Source organism: Podarcis vaucheri (assembly GCF_965113315.1).
Source record: "Podarcis vaucheri genome assembly, chromosome: 15".
Taxonomy (NCBI): domain Eukaryota; kingdom Metazoa; phylum Chordata; class Lepidosauria; order Squamata; family Lacertidae; genus Podarcis; species Podarcis vaucheri.
Window position 1 is genome coordinate 25,597,989 of NC_138753.1, and position 27,400 is coordinate 25,625,388.

The 27,400-nt window shown below is 44.8% G+C and overlaps 1 protein-coding gene across 2 annotated transcripts; it reads left to right on the top strand.

Annotated features, from left to right (window-relative positions):
- The first annotated feature begins 3,419 nt into the window (after positions 1 to 3,419).
- Positions 3,420 to 21,172, top strand: POU2AF2 (POU class 2 homeobox associating factor 2). Of its 2 annotated transcripts, XM_082201067.1 has the most exons (5): positions 3,420 to 4,052; positions 10,158 to 10,267; positions 17,297 to 17,339; positions 18,669 to 18,970; positions 20,302 to 21,172. In XM_082201067.1, exons 1-5 carry the CDS (start codon positions 4,043 to 4,045, stop codon positions 20,707 to 20,709), a joined length of 873 nt encoding a protein of 290 aa, XP_082057193.1. In that variant the 5' UTR covers positions 3,420 to 4,042; the 3' UTR covers positions 20,710 to 21,172. The 2 variants fall into 2 exon arrangements, with proteins under 2 accessions (XP_082057193.1, XP_082057194.1); XM_082201068.1 differs by lacking the exon at positions 3,420 to 4,052 and having other exon boundaries at positions 9,654 to 10,267; positions 18,780 to 18,970.
- The last annotated feature ends 6,228 nt before the right edge of the window (positions 21,173 to 27,400 follow it).

Here is a 27,400-nt window from a genome sequence, read left to right on the forward strand (position 1 = left end):
CCAATGAGAGCGCCAGGAGCCGCTGAGGCAGCCAATGGCGTCGCATGAAGGGCGGGCCCCAGCCGGGCTGTCAAAACAGAAAGTGGGTATCGGGCTGTGGAGTCCGGCTGGGAACAAGCGGCTCCAATGTTTTGGTTCCGGGTTGTTTTGAAAGCCTCGTGGGTTTTTAAAAGGGGGCATTTATATGGAGAAAAACATAAACAAATCAAAGGATAGAAAAAGACGCTGCGCGCGTGCAGTAACTAGTACTTATAGACTTAGACGTTGTCTCCAGTTATTATGGATTGGAACTAAGACTCCACCTTTCAGCTTTTTCTTGTGGGTGCTTTTATTTTTCTGTGTAGTTGTGTGTTAACCTGCTCATCAATAAACAGCCTCTTGTTTTGGGCTTCCAAAATGATTAAACTTGCCTTGTATTAAATAAGCACTGTACTATAAACGCCCAGGACCATCTCATGCCCCCACCCACAATGTAAATTTCTGGTAAAACACGCCCTTGGAGCCTCTCCCAGGGGATCTTGGGAATTGTAGGGAGCCATCATAAAAGTTAGCAGGGTCTGGCAGACTGCCTCTCTAATTTGAGCCCTGTATATGAATACAGTTAGCTTCTTAGCAAGACAATGCGCTGAACTGGGTGATCGCTAAGGTCCCTTTCTACAATTCTGTATTCCATGGTTTCCACCAGCTGTACCAGACATTATACTGCTCCTGTTCAAAAGGAATAGAGTGTGCCTATGGCAATCTATGCCAGCATGGTGATCTCCCCATATTTTGGTTGGGCTGCCATATGCTCAACAATGTTGGTGGTTTTCTTAAAAAACAAACAAACTCAACAACTGTTATGTACTGAGTTGAATAGGATCCAAAATGCAGCAGTCTGATTGGTCCTAGAACAATAGGATTCAGAATGCAGCAGTCTGATTGGTCCTAGAACAATCGGATTCAGAATGCAGCAGTTTGATTGGTCCTAGAACAATAGGATTCAGAATGCAGCAGTCTGATTGGTCCTAGAACAATAGGACCAGAATGCAGCAGTCTGATTGGTCCACAGGAGCCACCCAACCCAGTTCCAGGTGGAAGTGAATCCACAACCTGATTGGCCTACAGGAGAATCCCGGAATTAGCCAATCACGTGGGACCCATTGTGTAAATAATGTATATAAAGCAGACATTCTGGGGGAACTTCCATTCCTCCTCACCACTATGAGCTGAATAAAGAGCATGAAATCCACTCTTGACTCTGAGTATATTTCAACAACTTTCGGGGTGTCCTGGTTTTTACTTTTTGAAATACGGCAACCCTAATTTTGGGCTAGGTTGGTGAAGACTGGCTTTTGGAACAGGGTGACCCTGGCTAAAAAATATGGCATAACCTTCTGTTTGGTTCTTGTCACTCCTCCGGTGGGGTGCCCTTTTATGGTTTGCCTCAGGGGCAAAAATGTATTGTGCTGTCCCTGTGTGAAACATTATATGGTACATCACTTTGAATGTTGTGTATAGTTTTGGTCACTGCATTTTAAAAAGGGTATTGGCAGGGCTGTAAAGGTGCAGAAATGTGCATGCAAAATGGAGTCATTTCCCTTTGGGGAACAGTAAACAATGTTTGGTGCTTTTTAGTTTAGAAAAATGTCAAGTATGTGGGGGACATGATTCAGGTTTAGAAAACAATGCATGATGAGCAGAAAGTGGACAGAGACATTTTTCTTATCTCATAATGTTAGTACCAATGGGGTCACCCAATGAAGCTGAATGGCGGTAGACTCAGGACAGTGCCAAAGTGGGGCAACAGATGCCAGGGACATCAACGGAAGGTGAACATTATAAGATTCAGGATAGACAGAAGGGAGTCTTTGTTCACACAGCAGCACATAGTTAAACTATGGAATTTGCTTCTGCAAGTTGCAGCGATGGCCACAAACTTGGATGGCTTTACAGACGTTGAGACAATTTTGTGGAGGATAAGGCTGTCCCTGGCAACTAGCCACAATGGCTATGTTTTGCCTCCACTGTTGGAGTCAGCATGCCTCTGAACACCAGTTGCTGGGAATTCCAAGAGGTATCTTGTTGGCCATGGTGGAAAACTGGATGGGTAGGTTTTTGTCTGATCTACCCAGGCTTAATCCAGGGATTAAGAGCAGTCAAGAGTTAGGCAATCGATCTAAGAACAGGAGGTGGGAACAAGAATTAACCAACTGGGCATGGAGATACGCAGCCAAATAGACCTATCCCATAATCAGCCATTACTGTGAAATATTTATACCTAGCCAGGATAATCAAGGGCAAATCAGTACTGAATGGTGGCAGCAAGCAGTGGAGGAAGATGGAACAAAGCTTATGTACACAGCATTATATTTAAAGCACACTTCTTCCCCTAAAGAATCCTGGGTGTTTTCCCCTCATGGAGCTACAATTTCAAGCACCTTAAACTACAGTTCTCAATATTCTTTGGGGGAAAGTAATGTGTTTTATACATGCATGGTGTGCACACAGCCAAAGACACCTGCAGGCTCATAGAGGGGCATCTTCGTGGCAATGGCATCCTAGCCCTCTGAATGTCAGGGTCTAGGTTTTGAGAAGCACCACCTCTCACACTTCCTGCATTCAGAGAAAATAAATTGGGTATTATTCAACAAGAATGTTTAAGCCTCATGTTCATATTCATCACATCCCCGATTACTAAACTCTGATCTTGCAAAGCTTATCTTGGGTTACTGATTGCTAAGAATTCTGGTTTGATCAAGCAGCTAAGCTTCGTGAAGCTTCCGGTGCCCACTGCTCATGCAGCTGGTTATCATGAGCTTTAGGGATTTCAGATACAGCAGAATCCACGTTGCTTTTCCACTGAAATTTGACAAAGTGTTAACAAAACAAAAAGCTATTTCCTGCAACATGATATGCCATGTGTTGTGCTGCATTCGATCAGAACATGAAAAAGACGCTGGACTTGTGTAAACAACTTGCTCTTTACACCACCATCCCATAATATAATCCAGCTCCTGACAGCTGCAGTTCGCTACCAAAGCAGAGTAAACATGAACCATTTGACTATTCATCAAGTAGATGGTTTCAGCTGAAAGATAATGTTATTGAGCACAAATTGGCAAATACCCCCCTTTACTTATAGATCTGAAATTCTGCATAGGTCAATTTGAATTCTGAGATGCTGTCAAATTTTGAAGTGTACATTTCATTTCAGCTCTTTTTTTAGAGAGAGAGAGAGAATAAGGCAAGGAGCAAGAGTCTTCCCCCACCTTCCTATGCAAAATTTACTAAGATTTAAAAAGATATATAACAATAAATTATACTAGAAATGAAAGAGAAGAAACCTAACTAAAATTAGAACAAAAATTAAAAGTTTTGAAAAACTCCCTTTGGAAGAGGCTTCTAAAAACTGAATGATGTTGTTAATTGTTAAAGGTAAGGACTCAGGTAAGCAGGCTTCTATGCTATAGTGTACTTAGCAGAATGGTTCAACTAGCCCTTACAGGGGGGTCTCTTGCCTAGCCAATCCTCTGTGGAACATTTAGTTCAAAAAGGGTCTCTGTAAGCAATTGAGTTACAAATGCTGAATAGAAATTCTAAGAATAATCTAAGCAAACAGTTTTGAACAGGTCCCATCATCTTTAAGCAGTCAAGCACTTGAGGAATTTTATGTTAAAACACTCTACTGCAAAAGCATTTAATTTTTTATCAGTAAAAGAACACCCCATTTATTTTATTTTTATTTTGCCCTCCCCTGCTTCTTTCTTCTGAAGTATCCTTTTGGTCCAGTGAAAGAGCCTTTTCATGGTGTTCCTCGCCGGCCATGCAAATTGCATCTAAACAGACATCAAAGGATTTGCATGTACGCAAATCCCAGGCAAGCCATTTCAGAGGCATTGCCCCAAATTGTGGAGAAGGCCATTTCCGTCTGGCTTAGAATCAAGCTTGACCAGGAACAGCCCTTTGCAGTGGCTTCATTTGCAGATCGGAGCTCATGAAGGTTGATCATCCCACCGTAAAGTCCTGTCGAATACAGAGGTGGAAGTGATCATTTTTCGCCATGGAAACGGGTAGGTGTCATCGACGGCACACTCTCTTGATGAAAGTCGTGTGATGATTGTTACACAAAAGATCAATTATTGACAATGGAAAACATACATATTTATGTATGTATTTCTATAGACACAAGACAGAAAATGGGGCCCCAGACTGGGGTGATGCCTTTGAAGGACAGGTCCATGGAGAAGTTAGGAGCCTGATCATTTCATTCTTAATAGGGTAGCCTCAGGCAAGAAACTAGCCCTCAGGCTTAGTCCTATAAGAGCAGTATGGTAATGATGTCAATCTTTCCTACAGGGTTGTTATAGGGATTACTAAGATAATGGTACATTTTGGACAAATGTACAGTGGCATAATAAGATGAGATTTCCACTTTTGCCTATGCATGTAGCCCTTTTCTTCTGCCTCTGCAGCCTGAACCAAACGTGGACATCTTCAATTAAACATAGTTTCCTCTTTTGTCCAAACTAGGAAACTGTGATTACCAACTTCAAGATTTTAAACCATGGTTTGAGATCCCGTCTTGTCCTAACCATAGTTTCTTTATCTGGACAAAATGAGAAACTGTGGTTAGTTGTAAATTTCTGCAGTTCATTCAGGTACAACACAGAGAGAAGAGGGGAGAGGTCATGTATGTAAGCAAAAGGTTCCTGTCTGCACATTTCAGCCTATTAATCCAATGTATGGTTGTTGAAATGCAGCCAATGTATTGTGTGAAGCATTTGAAAATGTGTTATGTAAATTCTACCTAGTATTTATTTATTTAGCAAAATTTATATGTTGCTTGATTGTAACACAACCTCTAAGTGATTTAGAAGAATAAAACATTATCATTATCAAGAAAAAGCAATCACTGAACATTTTGCAGACTGGAACCCACTAACTACGCACACAGGTTTATGACAAAATCTGACACATTAATCTTCTGTTTCGGGGGGAGGAGATGGAAATGGGGGAAACTTAATGTTTTGTTCATATTTTGTTGGAAATCAAAAAATCAATAAAAATCTTTTATAAGAAAAAATTAAAAGACAATCAAAACCAGGTATTAAATTTTTTCAAAAGATAATTAAAATCAACACCAATATAAAGATAGATTAAAGCATATGTGATATTTTCTACATGTCTCTGGATAGGTTGCCTAAACAAAAATGTTTTAAGCAGGTGCCAAAAAGAAGAAAGCGAAGGTGCCTGATTTCAATAGGCAGGGAGTTTCAGAGTGTAGCTGTTGCCACACTAAAATATCAATTTCTTACAAGTGTGGAACAAATATTATTTGGCACCAGTAACAGTCCCAGTTCAGCGGATCAAAGTGGTTGAGTGGGCATATATGGAGTAAGGGAATCCTGCAAATAAATGGTCATCATTGGTTAGAGCATGGTGCTGATAACACCAAGGTCACAGGTTCGATCCCCATATGGGACAGCTGAATATTCTTGCTTTGAACTAGATGATCCTTGGGGGTCCCTTCCAATTCAACAGTTCTGTGGTCTTTTGTGCCAACTAGGAGTGGGTGGTGGCGATTACCTGGCCTCCTATTACCAACAATGCCATGGCTTATCAGGAGGGGAAGGGATGAGTTTGCAGTGGTCCTAATGCACCTACAGAGGCACTGGATTGACTCTGCTGTGTGTTTGCACTGTGCCAATTTCGGTAAACTCAGCTCCGCCACTGACTGCTACTGGTACTGACCTTGTACATATTACAAGAATCTTATTAGATTACTCTGGGCTCTCACTGGGCACTCAACACAACAACAAGGCGCTTCCGGGTGCGTATTTATTGTGAGATTGGCACTCCTCGTGCACGCAAGTTTTTTGCAATGATGTAATTGGCATCCAAACACCAGTCAATTAAAAATAAATAAAATCCTTATGCAATCCTGATTTACTCTTTCTGGGAGATATCCAAGAATTAAAAAACAAACCTCTGTTGCCAAAAACCTGACTGAAACATTTCAGTGACTCATTTACAAATCAAACCCTCATCTGGAAGCATCCTTTGACTCCAGTTATTAGCTTAGGGTGGCAGCAGCGTTGACCAAGTCTGCAGAGATTCAGGGCATTTGATGTCTACAAATATATGCTTGCCTTTCCTAGGTATTGGTGCCAGAAGCTACCTGTGCTATAAAAGAAAAAGTAACATTTATTCCCAGTTTTTAAATATAACCAGGGCTTTTTCTTCAGCCGGAGCTCAGAACTGGCACCTCTTTTTCTAGAAAAATAGCACTGAATATAACATATAATAAAGAAAAAAGCAGAGCAATTCAAACATACCTTTTTCAAATCCATAAGCCTGCCTTTGCCAACTTGGGATCTTGAGATATTTTGGACTATGACTCCCATCAGCCCCAGGCTGCATGGTCATTCTAGCTAGGGCTGATGGGAATTGTAGTTCAAGATGGCTGAAGAGTACCATGTTGAGGAAGGCTGCTTTAGCTTAAAGAACAAACCATTTAAATCTCTGAATAGTATTGGTGGTAGTAGGGTAGATGAACCTTGTGCCTAAGGCTGTGTGCAGTGCACAGACTGCTATTATTATTATTATTCCCCTTCCAAAATATATAAACACATAATGAAACATTAAACATTTAAAAACTTCTCAATGCAGTGCTGCCTTCAGACATCTTCTGGAGGTTGTATAGTTACTTATCTCCTTGGCTCAGGGCTCAAAGTACTCCATACCCTCCCAACATTTCTCTGGTGAAAATAAGGATGTCCTAAGTAAAAGCGGGACATTCCAGGATCAAATCAGAAACCAGGACAGCTTCTGTAAATCCGGGACTGTCCCTGGAAAAGAGAGACACTTGAAAGGTCTGACAGCCTAAGCAGGAAATTGGAGAAAGCTAGAAACAAGATGGTCAGCTTCTTTTTTCTTGTAGGTGATCTCAGGGCTCGTCTAGACCTCCGCCTAATGTGAGCTTTGAACCCCTGATACCTCCTTTAATTTACCCTCATCTGTGAGATGTTCTCCTCTAAGCACTTCTGTCCCACACTTTGTCCTGCTTAAAGCTGCAGACTCCTTATGTGCAATCGACATAGCTCTCCTATTTGGATTTTCAAAGCATAGGGAGACTCTGGATTTAAGGAGGAGAAAGAGCAGGGCAACAGTAGTTGGAGGAGAATGCTGCATGGATGATGAAGAGGAATTAAACGAGGCCCAAGGGGTTCACAATCCACATTCAGCCAAGGTATGGATAGGCCCCCATTCTTGGGAGGTGGAGGAGCTTCTGTTGAAGCTCCATCCCTTCCTAGCAAAACTAATCTGGCTGTCGCAATCCAGGTGAAACAAAAGCTCCAAATGCAAACCCACAAAAGGTTCGAATTTTGGAACAGCAAACCAGCACTGGAAAAGATCAAACAATTCCCCCGCAGGGCATGAATGTTTGTTTTAGCTCAGGAAATGCTCATCTTTGTTGTTTTCTAAAGGATTAAGCAGAGCATCACGCTCCCACCTGTAACATTTGACTAAAAGCTCTCCCCAGCCTGATGCAGGCTTCCATCACAGGTGCAGGTTCTTTCCAATGGGGGCAAATGGAAGAAAAGAGATCCTGTCTCATTATCCTGGGCTGGCTGGCACAGGGATGGGCCCTCTGAAAAAGGTCGAAAACATACAAACAAATAGCCAGTTTAAAGGCACAACTCAAGAGACATAACGAAGTGAACAATGGGCATTTTTGCGAGTGCGAAACAAAATCCTTTGTAGCAAAGGGCTGGCACACGGTTCTCTGCACAAGGGGCAGTTGTTTGTAGGAAGAGGATGCACCACTTAGCCAAGCTGAATGTTTTATTCATAGCACTAGAAATCACGGACATCCAGTGAACCCGAATGTTAGAGGATTTAGAACAGACAAAATAAAACCCTTCTTCACACAGTGGAACTCACTTCCACAAGAGGGTACCGACAGCCACCAAACTGGAGGGCTTTATTTATTTTAATTTTTCCCCAAATTTATAACAAACAAAAAACACCAAAAACAAACATACAAACATTTATCCTAGCTATAACAGTTCCACTTTTGTTAACATTGTTGGGTGACTTCCTCGAATCCCCCTGGCTGAGTTTCCATATAAATCCTTCTAGCAGTTTTCCAAAACTATTTTCACATAAAATTTACTTAGTCAATTAACATCTTTCTTTCTTTTCATTTAAACTTTTAACATAGTATTCTACACCATCACATATTTAAATCCTAGGCCTATCTGGTACTCGCAAGTAATTTTATTTAAGTTATCTTAAAATATTTAGCTAAGTAATCTTTGAATTTCTTCCATTCCTCTTGGTACTCCTCCTCCTTCTGGTTGCGGACTCTTCCGGTCAGGTCGGTTAATTGGAGGGCTTTAAAAGAGTGTTAGACGAATTCAGTGTCTACTAGACACAATCCCCAAAGGTGGCTGGAAACTGCAGGAGGGGTGTATGCTCTTGTGGTCAGGGATGCTTAAGGGTTTCCCATGGGCATCTGGTTGGCCATTGTGAGAACAAGACACTGAACTAAAAGAGCTCTGGCCTGCTTCAGTGGGCTCTTTTGTTATTATTACTATTATTGTTGTTTAGTCGTTTAGTCGTGTCCGACTCTATTCGTGACCCCATGGACCAGAGCACGCCAGGCACTCCTGTCTTCCGCTGCCTCCCGCAGTTTGGTCAAACTCAAGCTGGTAGCTTCGAGAGCACTATCCAACCATCTCGTCCTCTGTCGTCCCCTTCTCCTTGTGCCCTCCATCTTTCCCAACATCAGGGTCTTTTCCAGGGAGTCTTCTCTTCTCATGAGGTGGCCAAAGTATTGGAGCCTCAGCTTCAGGATCTGTCCTTCCAGTGAGCGCTCAGGGCTGATTTCCTTAAGAATGGATAGGTTTGATCTTCTTGCAGTCCATGGGACTCTCAAGAGTCTCCTCCAGCACCATAATTCAAAAGCATCAATTCTTCGGCGATCAGCCTTCTTTATGGTCCAGCTCTCACTTCCAAACATCACTACTGGGAAAACCATTATTACTATTAGTATTTATTAAATTTGTATACTGCCCTATAACCGTCAGTCTCAGGGTGGTTCACAACACAATTGTTACAGTATACAAAGCACAAAATACATAATCAAAATAATCAAAACACAAAATACATAATCAAAATAATCAAAACAAAAAGGCAAGCTCTTATCATGTTCATATTAGTTTCTGACTCCCACTGTTTTAACAATAGCGACAAGAAAAGGCACCCCATCTAAATTAGATTGCTGAAGCAAAGAAAGTTTGTGGAGAAACCAGAAATGAATTTGTGTGTGAAAGGACCATGAGATGAGTTCTGGTCCTGAAAGCAAATTGCTGGGCTAAGTATGTGCACAGAGTATGGATGGGGGAGAAATCCAATATTGTTTTTAAAGAGAACCTGCTAATTCAATCTCAGATCAATACATGAACTGAAACACAGCTATCCTCTGAAATTTGCAGTTGTCCAACCATTGTGTGCAAAAATGCATATAGGAAGGGAACAGTATGCATAAAAATATGTGCATTTGTGAAAACAATGTACCGAAGTACATTATATTAGAGGAAATAGTTGTAAAATGTGTATATTAGCCAAAATCGCACACAGGATGTTTATCGGAGAAAATTCACACTAAAATGCTGACAAACTTTCAGGAGGACTTTAAAAAAACAAAAAAGCAAATTGCGGCAGAAATGTAAAGAACCAAATTTAAGAATGCAAAAAAGAGAAACCAAAACTGACAGACTCCTCAATCCCTACATCTGCTTTCTTTGGGGAAAAGGCTGTGCTGGCTGCAGCTTTTGGAAGCTGTAGTGCAAAACATCTGTAGGGCATCAGTTTGTTGGAGGCTGCATTGATCTCTGCCCTTCAGTCCACCAAAACTCATCAGGCTTCACCCCCTATGTTACCAAAACCGCCCAGGCTTTGTCCCTGTCCCTGCCCATTGATCAGGGTGGCATCAATAGCATTGCCTTGTTTCATCCTCACAACGACCCTGCATAGTAGACTGGACTACCTTGTGAATAACCTGGCTGAGTGGAGAATGTGTGGGCCTCCTCACTGATTAAGCATTGGGCTCAGAATGAAGTCCCTTTTGGGTGTCCTCCTCCCCACTCATGCTTCTTTCTTTGGTTCAGTCCCTGCAGACTACGGTAAGCGGGTTTACCAAGGAGTCCGGGTCAAGCACACGGTGAAGGACCTGCTGGCTGAAAAGCGTTCAAGGCAGACCAGCAGCTCACGGCTGAACGTAAGTGCATGTTGAAGAGTGCAGTGTGATCTGGAGCAAGGATGCTGAACTGTAGGCCTGGGAGCCAAATGTGGCCTCTCTATCTGGCCCTCAGGACTCTCCCCAGGCCTCTAAGCCCCACACTGGCCCTGTGCCCTTTGCCTTGCATTTGCTTGATGAAGGATGGGGAGATGGAGGTGTGTGCCTTGCATGGTTGCAGAAACCTCTGGCTTGCGTGTGGCTGGAATGTATCCAGCCATTGCACAGAGGTAAAAGTCACATCCATTGCTGTGACTCTGGCCTCACCCATGTCAAGGCTCTTCCCAGACAAAGGAATGCACGCACACAGCATATAGTTAAGTATTTATTGTCAAATATAACACTTCTGCAGCTCTGCAGACCTACGCACACCAGGTCCATGCTCCATGGAGCGGTTGCATCAACAGGAGATTACTCCCCCTTAACCAGTTTATGTATCTTCTCCCGATGGGCTGCACATACGCAAGCAGAGACTGTGCCTGCGTGGAAACTTCCTCTGCTCATCCCTTTTCATTCCCCTGCTGGTTCTGGGAGACAGGGGTGCAGAAGAGGGTGGGGAAGCGCCTGGCCTTTCATTTGCCTGACCTGCCTCTTCCTCCGACCCATCCCGTGCTCCACTCTCCAGCTCTGAAGCGTTCCCTGCCTCTGATTCTTCCCTACTGGCTAGTACAGGTCCCCACAAACCTTTGCATCCCTCTTTTGAGTCTAGACTCCAGCTAGTCCTGTCCAGCTAGTCTTGCTGGTCCCTGATATCTTTGGAAGTATGAAAGAGGTACACACAGAAAGATCTCAAAAAGTGCACTAATGCCAAAAGCTGGGTAATGATCAGTGCTGGTCTGCCTGCAAACCAGCAAAGCCACAGAACAAAGCTGAAACCTCTTTGGCTCTTTAGAATTGCCCTTTGCAGACTCCGGATCACAAGTGTTCCCCAGATGTTTTCCAAATGCTCAGAGATTTCCCGGATATCTGAAATCTGTATTTGATGTTCAATGGTATTTGATTTCAGCCTTTGACAGTTGAAGTATGGCAGCATTTGACAACTGACATGCGGTGGTGTTTCATACCTTACATTGATGGATGTCTCATACTTGATGTTGATGTTTCATACTTGATACTGATGGCACAAATAGCATTTAGTCATCTGGCATCATGCAATGGCATACGGAATGCGACAGTATTTAGTATATGACCACCTCTTAGGGGGTTTCATATTTGAGGGCTGACAAAACAACGATGAGTTGCCAGCAAAGCCACATGTCTTTCAAGTCTTGGGTAAAAATTCACCTTCGAAAATGTGAAGAGGATTTAAAGATAGAGATACAGATCCAAAATCTGAATGACAAAATCAAGCTTAGAAGTTAGAACTATCCTGCAAGGTAGGTCTCCACATTTTGCAGATGTGGAGCTGAATGTCAGAGAATTTGGAAGGAAATGGGAGTAGACCCGTATACATTGTTTAGCCTGGCCACTGGGGTCCAGCTCCGAGGGCCTTCTGGCAGTTCCCTCACTGTGAGAAGTGAGGTTACAGGGAAACCAGGCAGAGGGCCTTCTCGGTAGTAGTGCCTGCCTTGTGGAACACCCTCTCATCAGATGTCAAGGAAATAAACAACTCTCTGACTTTTATAAGGCAGCCCTGTATAGGGAAGTTTTTAACGTATGATGTTTTACTGTGTTTGATTTTTTTAATTTGCTGGAAGCTGCTCAAAGTGGCTGGGGCAACCCAGTCAGATGGGCAGCATATAAATAATAAATTGTTATTCTTATTCTTATTATTATTATTATTAGAGGAAATTGCCAAAGTTTGCTTATTTGGCACGTGTCTGGAGCAGAAATAAATCCATAATGTTATGAGTATTACTGTTGCTGTTGATTTCAGTTTGATAAAATACGTAATTGATTATATACCCCATTTGCATTATGCTTCCTTCGCACAGGAATGAACGGGGTGGAATAATGTTAATGGAAACATACTTTATGCAGTTAATCATCTCAGTTATGTATATTCGCTACAGGGGACAGTGAGGTGAATAGGGTGGTTCTTGGTGGCAGGTGAACTGTGGCTGAAGGGAAACAGTGCTGCATATGATGGATACAGGGCAAGACAGAAAACAATGCCTTCTTGCATCCCTAGCTGAGGCTGAGAGAATAACAGCTCGCCTAAGGATGCTGAGTGGGTGGCTGTAGGGCATCAGCAAACAGCGAACCAAAGACCTCTTGGTTCACAGCCAGATCTGCCTCTCAGAGTCAATACACTCCAGCAGCTATCAATGGGCCCATTCAACCCAATCCAAAAGCTACAGTGTGGGAACAAACTTCCTTGTTTGCACAGAGCCCAGGCGGCACTCTGGTCAGTCTCGCAACTGTGTTGTCACAGTTGTCGCAAAACAGATACTATAACCCTGAAAGCAAACAGCAGGTGAGTGGGGGTGATTCGGCTAGCTGATGAGGAAGCAGCTTGCCTTTCCTTGGAACTGATATCCAGTGCACCCAAAACTCTGATTTGCCAAAGCAAAACAAAAACAAAACTTTTCATGGGCAGATGATTCTAGACCTGTCTGTGGAGAAAGAGGGTGGAGTTCAGCAGATGGCCTCTTGTCTAAATGAACCATCTACACTGTTGGGATTTTGAAGGGCTGGCTCTTACCTGACAATCACCAGAGGCACAATTTGCATGGTGATGATATATGCGCTGTTTGCATTTTTTATTTCCCAGGAGGGTAGACTTGGGCTTCATGTGTGCCGTGGATCAACAGGAGTTAGCCAGGGGCAGTGGCATAGTGTGTGTTGCCAGCACCCGGGGCAAGGCAAGTATCCTTGGCTCCACCTGCCAATAGGCTGCAACGGACGGGCAATGGCTCGGCAACCTACCTGAGTGGCAGCCGCAGGACCCCATGAGTGCAGAGAGCGGGATGGGAGATTGGTCAGGAGCGGGTATCTTTCTAAAGCACCATAGCAACCAGCCTTTTCCCAGATCCTCTCCTCTGTCCACCCACAGAGAGCCAGTGTGGTGTAGCGGTTAAGAGCAGTAGATTCGTAATCTTGTGAACCAGGTTCGCATCCCCGCTGCAGCTGCTGGGTGACCTTGGGCTAGTCACACTTCTCTGAAGTCTCTCAGCCTCACTCACCTCACAGTGTTTGTTGTGGGGGAGGAAGGGAAAGGAGATTGTTAGCCGCTTTGGGACTCCTTAGGGTAGTGATAAAGTGGGACATCAAATCCAAACTCAATCTCCTTTCCTTCTTCCACACAAACATTGTGAGATTTTCTGTGTGATAGGGAGGGCACACAATTTTTTTTTATTTTTCATTACTTCATTCTTCTGGAATTTTGTGCCCCTAATAATTTTGTGCCAAGGGCAACTGCCCCTTGTGGCCTTGCCCATGATATGTCAATGGTGAGGGGGTTCATTTAGGAACAGCAGTCCCTTACAAAACGCCACTCACATTTCAGGTCACATATTCTTCTTCTTCTCCATATCTGGCCAGTTCTGCACATCTCTGACTCTGTGCATCTTCTTTTGGAAATGGGACTTGATAGTATAAAACACTGTGAACCCTTCAGGCCAGGCACCTGTTGCCCCTTCATAGTTTGTAAAGTACCATGTGCTGCTATATAAAGCAGCAGCAACGACAATATCCTATCGTCTCCTTCCAACTGTAAACTCAGTGGGTGAGTGCCAACTGCCGTATAGTAAGGGATGGGTGCAGCGGCGTAGCGTGAGTTGTCAGCACCCGGGGCAACGCAAGTAATTTGCGCCCCCTAACCCGGGGCAAAGCAAGTAATTTGCGCCCCCCGCTGCCGCCCAAACGACGCCGCTTGCCCGGAGGAGGAGGGGGGCAGAGAGGCGAGGAAAATGCAACGGCCCAGCAGCTGCAGCAGCACCGGCGGAGGCGGGGCTGTGAGGAGGGGCTGCCTGGCGCGTCCTCCGCGGCGAGCGCTGAGAGCCGCTGCCTGCCGGGCGCCTTCAGCCCGGACACGCGCACAGCTCGTCGGTTCCGCGAGACATGCGGCTCCGCTACAGCCTGCGACCTAGGGTCTTCGGCAACTCCGGAGGCAGCGAGCGCCCCCCCAAATGTTGCGCCCGGTGCGGCCGGCACCCCTGGCACCCCCCACGCTACGCCACTGGATGGGTGAACCTGTCAAATTCAGTTTCTTATTTTTCCAAATTTGAGTTCAGTTTTCCACATCTCTGTGTTACTTTGAGAATCTTTTTTACAAGGACCTCGTGAAAATTCATCAGCATTTCAGTGCAAAAATTCTCCTAATACGCACACAAACACCCCCCTCTTTGTATGCAATTTTGCCAAATACACACATTTTTGCAAAGCGATGTCCCCAAATATACAACATTTTTGTATGTTATCTGCACCAGCATATGTATTTTTTGGCACCCCCCTCCCCAATAGAGACATTACTAGGCTGGAGAACAGCATTGCAACATTCGGAGAATTGTGAATTCTCAAGGATGGCTGCGTTTCCGTTCACCTATTGATTTAGGAAGTGCAAATTTGGAGGATTTGCCTCAAAATGCAAACTTGATTCAATTTCCCATCTTTCTCCACTTGTAGCCAAAACAGGGAAAAGCAAGAGGCATGTACCAGCATGTTCAGGAGAACCCAGAAATTTGCAGTTCTAAAAATAAAAGAAGGGGAAACCTATTGGTCAAGCAAACAAACAAGCCCCAAAAGGAGAGGGCATGGTCAGTGGCCACGGAATGCTGTCTGTCTGTTTGGGGAATGAAGGAGAAAAATGGGGGATGGAAATGAAGTTTCCTGAAAGGGGATATGGTTTCCCAGCTGGAATCCTGAACAGCAGCATTCAAGTCAGCAACATTCTGTTGCAGACCTCTACCTGTTGATTCTTTTATAATTTTACATTCTTATGATGTTTTAAGATTTTAACTGCACATTGCCATGATTTTTTTCTTATGGGTAGGGCTTTTTTTCCAGCCAGAACTCACCAGAATTGAGTTCTGTCACCTCTGGTGCATTCCGGCACCTCTGTAGCATTGCGGTGGCAGGAGAAGAAAAGCTTTTCTTGAAAAAGGTCCTCTCTCTAAAAGCTCAACCACTTGGGTTGGCCTTTACCGTGTTCCACCTCTTTTTCTAGGAAAAAAGCCCTGCTTATAAGTTACCATTTTGTAAATATTCTTATAAAATAAGCAACACTTATTGTGCAGCCATTTGTGCTAGAATATCCCAGATAACACTAAATGCAAACCAGCGAGAATAATAACTATTTCTAGAATTTGCAAATGCTCCCTTTTAAACACTCAGGGAGATTCCAGACTCTCAATATTTTCAAATGGGATTCAATCACATACCAGCAAATTGAGGTTGTGCGGTTTTACTTTATAGGGAGCTTTTGTGCAACAAACCCACTTCCCCAAAAGATCGGACTTGTTCTGCAAAAAGGTGATACAACAAGGCACTGGAAAGTGTGGGAGAACACCTGCCTTGACACAACTGCAGATGATCTTTAAGAATTATTGGAGAACAGGTGGGGTCCCTGCAGACTGCAGGTGGGCAAATGTTGTCCACATCTTCAAAAGGGAGGGGGGAGACCCAGGTAACTACCAACTGGTGAGCTTGGCACTGATACTGGGAAAGGTCCTAGAACAGATAATTCAACAGTCGGTCTGTGAGCACTTAGAAAAGGATGCTGTGATTACTAAGATGCAGAATGGGTTTCTCAAAAACAAGTCATGCCAGACGAATTTCATTTTTAAAAAATGGAGTTACAAGCTTGATGGATCAGAGGAATACTGTGAACGTAGTGTACAGTGGTACCTCAGATTAAGAACTTAATTCGTTCTGGAGGTCCATTCTTAACCTGAAACTGTTCTTAACCTGAAGCACCACTTTAGCTGATGGGGCCTCCCGCTGCTGCCGCCGTGCCGCTGCCGCACGATTTCTGTTCTCATCCTGAAGCAAAGTTCTTAACCCGAGCTACTATTTCTGGGTTAGCAGAGTCTGTAACCTGAAGCATCTGTAACCCAAGGTACCACTGTATCTTGGTATCAAAACATCTTGATTTTAGTGAGGCTTTTGACAAAGGCCCCCTTGGTATTCTTGCAGAGAAGCTGGTAAAATCTGGACTGGATGAGATAAATGTTAGGTGGATTTGTAGCTGGTTGAATGACTGGACCCACCAGGTGGCTCCACACTGCCAGTGATTTTGAGGAGTCATTGGCTCCAGACATCCCTGCCCCAGTACTGAAGGTCCCTACCTTAGGGAGCTTGTATTGCAGGAGAGCTCCTGCCAGCCAGAGCCAATAATACTCATCTAGGTGGACCAGTGTTTTGAGTCAGTGGAAGGCGGCTTGGTAGGTAACCTAACAAGCCCCCTGGAGCGATGATGTGAATCGGTTTTTCCAAAACAATCCCTGGGAAGGTGTCAGTTTCGAGTTGCTGATGGAATATTGCATCGCTTCCCCCCTGCCCTGTGGTTTGTAACTACGGCAAGATCCAATGAGCTCATTTCCATGGAAGAGCACATGGCCAGGTGGGAAGCTGAGCGTTGTTAACCCGAAGGAAGTCTTGACACTGGCAAATTTTAATTCAAATCCAAACCTCTAAATTTGGTTGCTTGCCATGTCAGGAACTTCCTATTTGCACTATGCAAACTGGAAGGCGGTTCAAGGCCAATGGGAGCACTTCCTACTCACTGCAGTAGTCTTGTTTTTAGTGGAGGATGGAGGTTTGGGTGAGAATGAAGTGGCCCAGTTTGTATTGAGAGAAGGGAGCTCTCTCACACATCAGCCTTTGCAAACTTAGTAGTGCCTTCCAGATGTTTTTGGACTGCAACTCCCACCAGCTCCAACTACTTGGGGTACCAGGTTGGCATAGTTTGTCCTGCATCGTTGCCTTGTCACTAAGCTTATGCTAGCACTTCAAGCTTGCTTCACTGGCCCCAGAATTTCACTGGGATTCCCAAGGTATTACCCAGTCAAACCTGGTAAACGTGAGAGGGAAATGATTAAGATTTCAACACCTCGCTCTTTTTCCTTTCAGGGAAGTCTTGCCACAACACAGTCGTCATTTGTCCCACTGGCAGGTGAGTATATTCCTTCCTCCCAAAAGCCCATGGGGACATAGATGGGTTGTGCTGGTTTGTCTTTCTTGAAACAACTCAGTGAGCATGAGATGCCATAGACACGTGTGTGTGTGTGTGTGTGTGAGAGAGAGAGAGAGAGAGAGAGAGAGAGAGAGAGAGAGAGAGACTGAGTGAATGAGTGACTGAGTGAATGAGTGACTGAGAGATAGTTAAATATCTCCCAAAAAAATCTCCTGGTCACGATTAGTGGGAGAGAAATAATTTTCAAGGCAATGCTAAGGAAGGGAAAGAGAAGGGTTAAAGGGATAGAGTTGATTTCTAAAGAAGCAAGATGGACCGTAGAGAAATCTGTGGCTTGCGCAATTTAGGAACTGATTATAGGGTATTCAACTAAGTTTTACTCAGAGTAAAAAGATAAAGGTAAAGGTACCCCTGACCATTAGGTCCAGTCATGGACGACTCTGGGGTTGCGTGCTCATCTCGCTCTATAGGCCGAGGGAGCCGGCGTTTGTCCACAGACAGCCTCCGGGTCATGTGGCCAGCATGACTAAGCCACTTTTGGCGAACCAGAGCAGCGCACGGAAATGCTGTTTACCTTCCTGCCGCAGCGGTACCTATATATCTACTTGCACTTTGACGTGCTTTCGAACTGCTAGGTTGGCAGGAGCAGGGACGGAGCAACGGGAGCTCACCCGTCACGGGGATTTGAACCACCAACCTTCCGATCGGCAAGCCCTAGGCTCAGTGGTTTAGACCCCAGCACCACCCGCGTCCCCTTTACTCAGAGTAGATCTATTTAAATTAATGGACTGAACTTACTCATGCTCATTAATGGCAATTCTGAGTAAAACATAGCTGAATGCTGCTCAGAGCAATATAGGCAAGAATTGGCCACAACAGCTGTGCAATAGGCCATGGACCAGTGGATAATTGTATGGCTATTCAACTGAGTTTAGGGGGTCTAAAGCAACCTGGAAATTCTGAACTATGGGCAGGGTGGGAAACCATTAAAGCTGAAAGCTTTAGATGGGGGATGTTTTGAGCAGACACCCTGTGAAAAACGAGTGAACAAAGTGTGGCTAATTCATAATAAATGTGCAACGTGGAAGCAGCCTGAGCATTTCTTCATTCACAACGACTGTTTTTACCTCTATGCAAATGCAATCATTGTTCATCTCAACCTTAATACAATTAATCAGCTGTGATTACTTTAATGGCATGACAGCTCAAACGTTAGTGTGTGTATTGATATGCTGTGTCTATCCCCACGTCAACTCACTCCCTGTTGGCTTCTGGTGCTATGGTAACTGATTTCTCCACTGCCAATAGGTTCTTCTGCTATGTCTGGTTACTATGGCATCCGAAGATCCCTAATGGCAGATGCGGATTTACAAAACAATAAGCAGATCTCAAGTGACATCTACACTTCCTCCCTCATAGCAAAGCCATTTGCGTATGAATCACCGGCAGTTCAGGGATATCCTTCGCTTCTAGACACCCATTTCATTGACCAATATGCTGACCACCGAACTGCATCCGTCACCTCTGGAGCCTCGTCCCTCTTTAGCGCCTCGTCACCATTGACGTCAGTCATGCCATCCTTCCCAAGTGACTCGGCACATTTTTTAAGTGTAAGTACATAAGATAGAACACACTAGGCCCATTCAGCTGGATCAAGCCCAAAGGCCCATCTAGTCCAGTCTCCTGTTCTCACAGTGGCCAACCTGGAGCCTGTGTGGTGTAGTGGTTGAGAGCGGTGGACTCGTAATCTGGGGAACCGGGTTCGTGTCTCCACTCCTCCACATGCAGCTGCTGGGTGACCTTGGGCCAGTCACACTTCTCTGAAGTCTCTCAGGCTCAGTCACCTCACAGAGTGTTTGTTGTGGGGGAGGAAGGGAAAGGAGAATGTTAGCCGCTTTGAGACTCCTTCGGGTAGTGATAAAGCGGGATATCAAATCCAAACTCTTCTTCTTCTTCTTCCTCTGGGGAACCCGCAAGCAGGACTTGATTGCAACAGTTTGCTCCCCACTTGAGATTCCCAGTGATCGGTCTCCAGAGGCATACTGCCTCGGACAGTGCAGGTAGAAAAGAACCATCATGGCTAGTAGACATTGACCTACCTAGCAGATTCTTCTATCCAAGAGCTTAAGAAGAACCCTGGTGGATCAGGCCAAAAGCCAATCAACCAATCAATCAAATTTATACCCTGCCCATCTGGCTGAGCCTCCCCAGCCACTCTGGGTGGCTCCCAACAGAATATTAAAATCACAACAAAACATCAAACATTAAAAACTTCCCTAAACAGGGCTGCCTTCAGATGTGTTCGAAAAGTCAGGTGGTTGTTTATTTCCTTGACATCTGATGGTAGGACACCAATACTGAGAAGGCCCTCTGCCTGGTTCCCTGTAACCTTACTTCTCACAGTGAAGGAACTGCCAGAAGGCCCTCAGAGATAGACCTCAGTGTCCAGGCTGAACAATGGGGATGGAGACGCTCCTTCAGTTATACTGGACTGAGGCCGTGTAGGGCTTTAAAGGTCAGCATCAACACATTGAATTTGTGCTCGGAAACGTACTGGGGGCCAATGTAGGTCCTTCAGGACCGGTGTTATATGGTCTCGGCAGCTACTCCCAGTCACCAGTCTAGCTGCCGCATTCTGGATTAGTTGTAGTTTCCGGGTCACCTTCAAAGGCAGCCCCACGTAGAGCGCATTGCAGTAGTCTATCTAGTCACCATTCTGTTCTCACAGGGGCCAACCAGATTCCTGTTATGCAGGACCCTGATGTGTCCCTGCAACAGTTAACTCTCTCATGTATGCACACACAAAGAAATAAACGGAGATTATCTAGGGAAGGCCTTATCATGTCTCCCTGCCCAAGCTGCTACCTGTAACTCTGTAGGGAGGTTTGCTTCTCGATCCGCTTTGAAAACTCTAAGCTGTGGGCCGTTTTCTTTCTTGCAGAGAGACTCCTGGGAACAAGCCATGCCCGACAGCCTTGGCCAGTCGGATGTGTGTCCTCCCGACCCCCTTCAAGCACCTTCCATCACTGCTGGCTGCCTCTCCTCTCATGAGCCGGGAGTTTCCTCCCAGTACAGAAATCCCAGCTGGAATTCACCCATCTCTGGGACTCAGTCCTACTCTTTCCATGCTCTGGATGACGTCCACTACGCAGCCGGCTACTCTGCTGCGTCTCCCTACCCATTCTCATCTTTTATGTCCAGTGTGGCCAGTGACCTCACTCCCAAGATGCTCCAGACCTCTTCAGAGGAGTCTTCAGACACAGCCCCTCTCCCTGACAACAGCTCCCTCTGGCCAAAGGAAGATGGGAGCCCCCTTTGGGGGTCGTACGAATGTCGAAGGACTTACTAAACCAAAGAGACTCGTGACAGAGGGGCAAACATAAGCCCCTCTGGTTTTATTTAAAGAACTGCTTAAAGGGTTGTGACCATCTTGAGAGAGCCTTTGTGGTGTAGTGGTTGGAGTGTTGGCCTATGAACTGAGAGGTTCAAATCCCCACTCAGCCATGAAGCTTGTGGGGTGACCTTTGGCTCGTCACAATCTCTCAGCCCACCCTACCTCACAGGGTCGTTGTGAGGATAAAATGGAAGAGAACCATGCATGTCACATTGAGTACCTTGGAGGAATGGTGGGATATAAATGTAATCAATCTAAGAGGTGGGTGGACTTTAGGCTTATGAGATCTGTTTTGGTTTTTGCTGCCAATATGCCAACTGGGGCCCAGTGCAGAATTGTGGCTCAACTGAGTGAGTATTCTTGAATAAAAAAAATTCCTTCCAGTAGCACCTTAGAGACCAACTAAGTTTGTTATTGGTATGAGCTTTCGTGTGCATGCACACTTCTTCAGATACCGAAAGCTCATACCAATAACAAACTTAGTTGGTCTCTAAGGTGCTACTGGAATGAATTTTTTTTTTAAATTAGTTTCGACTATGGCAGACCAACACGGCTACCTACTTGTAACTATTCTTGAATAATTGAGGAACATGGTGCCCTTGGGCACATGCTGAAGCCAAGAATGCGCAATCAGTACTAGAGCCAAGCCTGCACAAAAATCCACTCCTTGTTTCCCCCCAAGCATTCTTTTCAGCAACCTGGGGACATTTTTAAAATGTTGCTGCTCTTAAGGCAGCTGGCCATCAGAAGGCCTTGCCAATCTACTGCAGGTTTCCCAGAGACCTACCTTCTGCTCATCCCTAGACTAAAGCTGCACACACAGAAAAACTCCACACTTATCAACAACCAGCCAATATCATCCAGATTGTAAGGTCCCATCTGCAACACACATTTACAGCAGTATCATAACCATTTTAAACAAGCTTCCCCTAAAGAATCTTGGGAAGTGTACAGTAGTTTGTTAAGGGCGCCGAAAGCAATTGGGAGACCTCTGTTCCCCTCAGAGAGCTCCAATTCCCAGAGTTCCCTGGAAAGTGAAATTAGTTGTTGCAGCACAATTCTATGAAAGCTAGCAAACCATGATATTCAGGAGAGCTCACCCATACATGCCAGTCTCCCCTTGATGGTGCAAGAGTCTCTGTTCATCATAGGCCTGTTAGCTAGGGTTGTGCAGAAGCAAAAATAAAAATCCAAGAAACTGGAATTATTCTCCACATCTGCCTTCTCCAATCTATTCTGCCCACCACACCCGTTTGGGATCTGTTTGGTATGATTCTGATATGGAGCAGGCATGACTGAGATCATGCAGGATATCATCTCTGGATGGTTTTTGACTCTGCATGAAGGAAAAGAAAGGGGAAATGCAAGATTCAATCATATGCTGGCAGATTCAGGTTGCACGATAATAGTTCATTGAGAGGTCTTCTGCAAACATACCCACGTCTGCCCAGAAACAGACTTTTCGCAGTCAGGAAAGTGGTGGGGGAAAGCAGGGCAAAGTGTGGGGTGGCACTTCCTTGATGCTATCTGAAAACAAAGCAGAATAAATAGCTGGTGTGGTCCAGCCTTCCCTTCCTGCAAACAAATCAGGGCAAATACTCAAGGAGCGATGCTGCAGGAGAAACTGTGGACTTCTTCTGAAAATATTTCCTAGCCGCCAGGGGGTGCTGTGCACACACCACGAAACCTCTGCCTGCATTTTGCCATCATTCAAAGCATGAAAAGAGCACCAACCATGCATTGCAGCACTAGTGTAACGACAGCTGCTTTGCTCTGCTCTGTTCTGCTATAAAAAATCATTTGCATGCCAAAAACCATTTCCTCCTTTTTGGTCATAGAATTCGGAGAAAACCAATAGGTTGCCTTCTGGTCCAGTTCCCTGGGTTTCAGGCCACACTCATAATATGAATCCCCGCAACTTGAACCCTTTGAATGAATGAATTTTTCAATTTTGGTTTCTCATTTTCCCAGTTTTAAGTTCAGACCTTCATGTTCCTTCATCAGTTTGTGAGTAGTTTTGTTTTTTTAAGTCCTCATTAAAACCCACCAACATTTTAGTGCAATTTTCTCCTAATACGCCGTTTTTCCTGACATGCACATTTTTGCAAACAATTTCCCACAATGTAAAGCTTTTAAATGTTATTTTCACTAATATATAGGCATTTTAATGTACATTCCCCCCTAATAGAGGCACTTTTGTACACATTACTGGGTTGGATAACTGTTTTACAAAATTCAGAGAGGAAAAGCTGGGTTTCAGTTTGCAAAAGGTTTCAGAAAATGCTAATTAAGGAGGGTCACATTAATTCAGAGCCAAACCAAATTTCTTCCCTTTTTTACCCAAGAATTATTAATTAATTAAATTATTGCTTTCATTCTTAGATTTGTTAATCGCTTGCTACCAGAAGTTCTCCAAATGACTTACAATACTGTTGAAAACACAAATATATTGATAATACAGTGGTACCTCGGGTTAAGTACTTAATTCGTTCTGGAGGTCCATACTTAACCTGAAACTGTTCTTAACCTGAAGCACCACTTTAGCTAATGGGGCCTCCCGCTGCTGCCGCGCCGCCGGAGCACAATTTCTGTTCTCATCCTGAAGCAAAGTTCTTAACCTGAAGCACTATTTCTGGGTTAGCGGAGTCTGTAACCTGAAGCGTATGTAACCTGAAGCGTATGTAACCTGAGGTACCACTGTACCAGAAAACAAAAAAGTGTGTGGGGGGGAAACAAACCCCATAATCATCACAACAAGTTTTGGCAGCACAGACTAACAAGCGGTATCATCCTAAGTCTATCAAAAGCCTGGAGAAAAAATGCAAGTATTTACCAGGCGCTGATAAAATGTAGTTAAAACCAGGCAGACCTCACTAGGGGGAGCATTCCACAAATGAGGAGCCAACACTGAAAAGGCCTTATCAACAGCCTCTGATTCTCCCTCGGATGTGGGACCTGGAGAAGGGCATGGGATGATGATCTAAGGGCCTGCATGGGTTCATATCAGGAGAGGCATTCTAGAAAATATTGGTGTCCCACACAATGAGTAGCTTTAAATCTCAAAACAAGCACTTTGAATGGGGCTCGGAAGAGGCAGCCAGTATAGCTGGAACAGAGAATTGATGTTATATTATCTGTTCATCTGAAACCTGTCAACAGGCAACCACATTCTGCATGAGCTTCCAAGCTTGTTTTTCTATCACATTCATATTCTGTCGCACTGACCAAACAAATGCATGGCATTCCCAAATATGATCACCAGGTGGTGGTGTTTGCGCATATACACACCCCTGGCTTTCCTTGGAAACTTGCCAATGATGGTGGGGCTCTCAATATATAAGGACCCCACATGAATGATGCCTTCTGGGATATATCCCAGAATCCTCTGCTGACAGTGGTTCTGTGGCAAATGCAAGAGACTGCTCCTCAGTGGATAAAGCCAATGTGAGAATATTTCTCTGAGGGTAGAAAGTTTTAATTCAGAAATTTAAACTCACACAATAGGCATTTTTGATCTATTTTTCATAGCCCAGCTGTAAAATCCTATACACACTAACACACACACATATATATCCCCCTGAGTGCTCACTGGAAGGACAGATCCTGAAGCTGAGGCTCCAATACTTTGGCCACCTCATGAGAAGACTCCCTGGAAAAGACCCTGATGCTGGGAAAGATGGAGGGCACAAGGAGAAGGGGACGACAGAGGACGAGATGGTTGGACAGTGTTCTCGAAGCTACCAGCATGAGTTTGACCAAACTGCGGGAGGCAGTGGAAGACAGGAGTGCCTGGCGTGCTCTGGTCCATGGGGTCACGAAGAGTCGGACACAACTAAACGACTAAACAACATCTATCTATCTATCATCTATCTATATATGAGAAAATAACTCTTTTCAGCTGTCAAACATCCACACACTGTCACAAGAGAGGCTCAAAAGCAGGGGGAATGTTTCCTTTCACCAAAATATCAACTAAGAGAGAGAGATTGTCATAAGGCAGGCAGAGAAACCATTGAGTTTAGAGCCAGCCTGACTTCTGGGCTGGTTGGTCAATGGTTCCTGGCTCGCAAGATTCCTGCTGCATTCCCTGGAGGTTGAAAATACTTCGGATCGCTCGCTCTGCTATCTCCATCAAGCTGATCTACCCATGATACAAACTGAGGTGGTAGAATTGTGGACTGGACTGTTTTAGATTACACAGCTTGGAATGCTCTTCCTGCTTACCAACAGTGGCAATTCTGCCATGTAGTTAGGTAGTTCACCAGAGAGAAGGTTTGAGCAAAGTATTTTGCGCTACTTGCTTCACACAGGGGACTTGTGGTGGATCACACACACACACACACCTACAGTCTCAAGTGTAGTTGGAATTCCTGTGTACAGTTCTGGTTGCTTCACCTCTAAAATAATATTTCAAAGTTGCAAAAGGTTCAGAAAAGGGCAATCGAAATGATCAAAAGCAGGCATAGGCAACCTTTGGCCCTCCAGATGTTTTGGCCTACAACTCCCATGATCCCTAGCTAACAGGACCAGTGGTGAGGGATGATGGGAATTGTAGTCCAAAACACCTGGAGGGTCGAAGGTTGCCTATGCCTGATCAAGAGGATGGAGAGGCTCCCTATGAGGAATGGTTGCAGCATTTGGGGCTTTTTAGAGGAAAAGTGAGTTAGAGGGGACATGATAAGAGGTGTACAAAACAGAGAAAAGTTATTTCACCCCTTTCATAGCACTAGAACCTAATGAGATAATCCAGTGAAGCTGAATGTTGGGAGATTCAGGCCAGACGAAAGAAAAGACATCTATGGAACTCACTTCCACAGGAGGAAGTTATGGCCACTGACTTTGGATGGCTTTAAAGTACGATTAGGCAAAGGCATGGCGGATAAGGTTATCTGTGGCTATTTAAGCCATGACAGCTATACTCTGCCTCCATGGATGGAGGCAATAAATGCTTCTGGAAACCAGTTCCTGAAAACTGTAGGAGGGGAGGGTGCTGTTGCATTCAAGTTCTACTTGTGGGCTTCCAAAAATGGGCACCTGGGTGGCCGCTGGGAGCACGATGCTGGACAAGGTAGGCCACTGGCCTGATCCAGGTGGCCCAGCCCAGAATTATTAGGCCTTATTCGTGCTGGCTAAGTGAAGAAGACATCTGAAGGGGGTCCCACAGGTTTATGAGAGAAGGGTTGTATGGTTTGAGGAAGAAGAAGGCTGGATTTATTATGGAAAATGGGTTCTCTTATTGCATTGCTTTCAGTTTTTAAAAATGCGTGACCAATTTTAAAAACCAGGAGAATATTGCGTTGCCGTTGTCTTGCACATACGGTGCCTACAGTTTTAAGGAATTTAGGATCTTTGTTGTTGCAAAGGGAGGAACCCCCGTTTGTTTTCCTCGTGTAAGACCAGGCGTTTTCACCTTCCTCAAAGACAACTTTCACCAGCCATGCTGCTCTGCAGATGAGCACCAGGCTAGGCCTGATGATCTCTACCTGACCTTGAAGCTCAATGGGTGACCTTGCATCACTCACCATCTCCCAGGGTTGCTGTGAGGAGGCAGAGAATCGTGCATGCCACGTTGAGCTCCTTGGAGGAAAAGGGGGGATATAAATACGGTAAATTAATTAAGGGGACATGTAGCCCAAGACCTCTGGAGGACCTCTGGAGCTATCTGCCTTAAGATATCTGAGCAAATAGCAGAAAGCCTGATTCCTTGGATTTGTTGGGTGCCGAAGTTTGGAGCTTTGGGTGTCAGCACCTGTCGGTTGCTCAACATTCCACTTTGGAATTCCTGGTCGCTTTTCTTTTCTTTCTCAAAACCCTGTTTCGACTTGTTAGGATGGAAACCCAATCGCTGCAGGCTATGTGCACAGCTGACCCAACCTCCTCAGGGTTACGTTGGGCTGTTGCCACATCGCTTAGGAGGCTTGAACCATGCGAGACCCAGAGAGGAAAATTACACTATTATACACATGTGGTATATATTCAAGCAATCCTGGACTTTGCCCCCAAGACAAAGCAGGATGTTGAAGAAGGCAGGTGCCACGCGACAGCTATGGCCCAGACTTGTGAGATGCAGATTATAGCCCGGTAAACGAAAAGGGCCTCTCATTTTCAGACCTTGCTTGCAACATGCAGTTCAAGGGCGAACTCTGCAGCATAGCTAGAGGCTGGGTTCAGCCCGCTGTTAAGAAAACAAGAGGAGGAGCCCTTTTGGATCGAATCAAAGATAGTTCGGCATTCTGCTTCCAGTTGTAGAAACCAGACTTCCCTCCCCACTTTTAATTCTTCTTAATTAGCTGTGCTTATATTCTGCCTTTCCTGAAATATGCCCTCAGACCTGGTACAGAGAGAGCACCTTAGAGCATGTACAGAGTGCATCTCTCACCACCCCCAGAACAGCAACCTTTTAAGGAACTGAATCCTGGAAGTCTGCTCACCAGTGCTTCGTTTGTGATCCTGAAAAAACAACACATTTTGGATGCTATGATGCAGTATCTGTTGTTGGTGTTTTTGGTGGGTAACCTCTTGTACTTGCTTTGAAACTCCCCCATTTGGAGGCGGATAAAGAAGTACCTTGAACATATACAGAGTGCACATTTCTGTCATGCTTCATGAGAGGGATACTCAGACGAAACAGGGCTGGCTCTTAGGA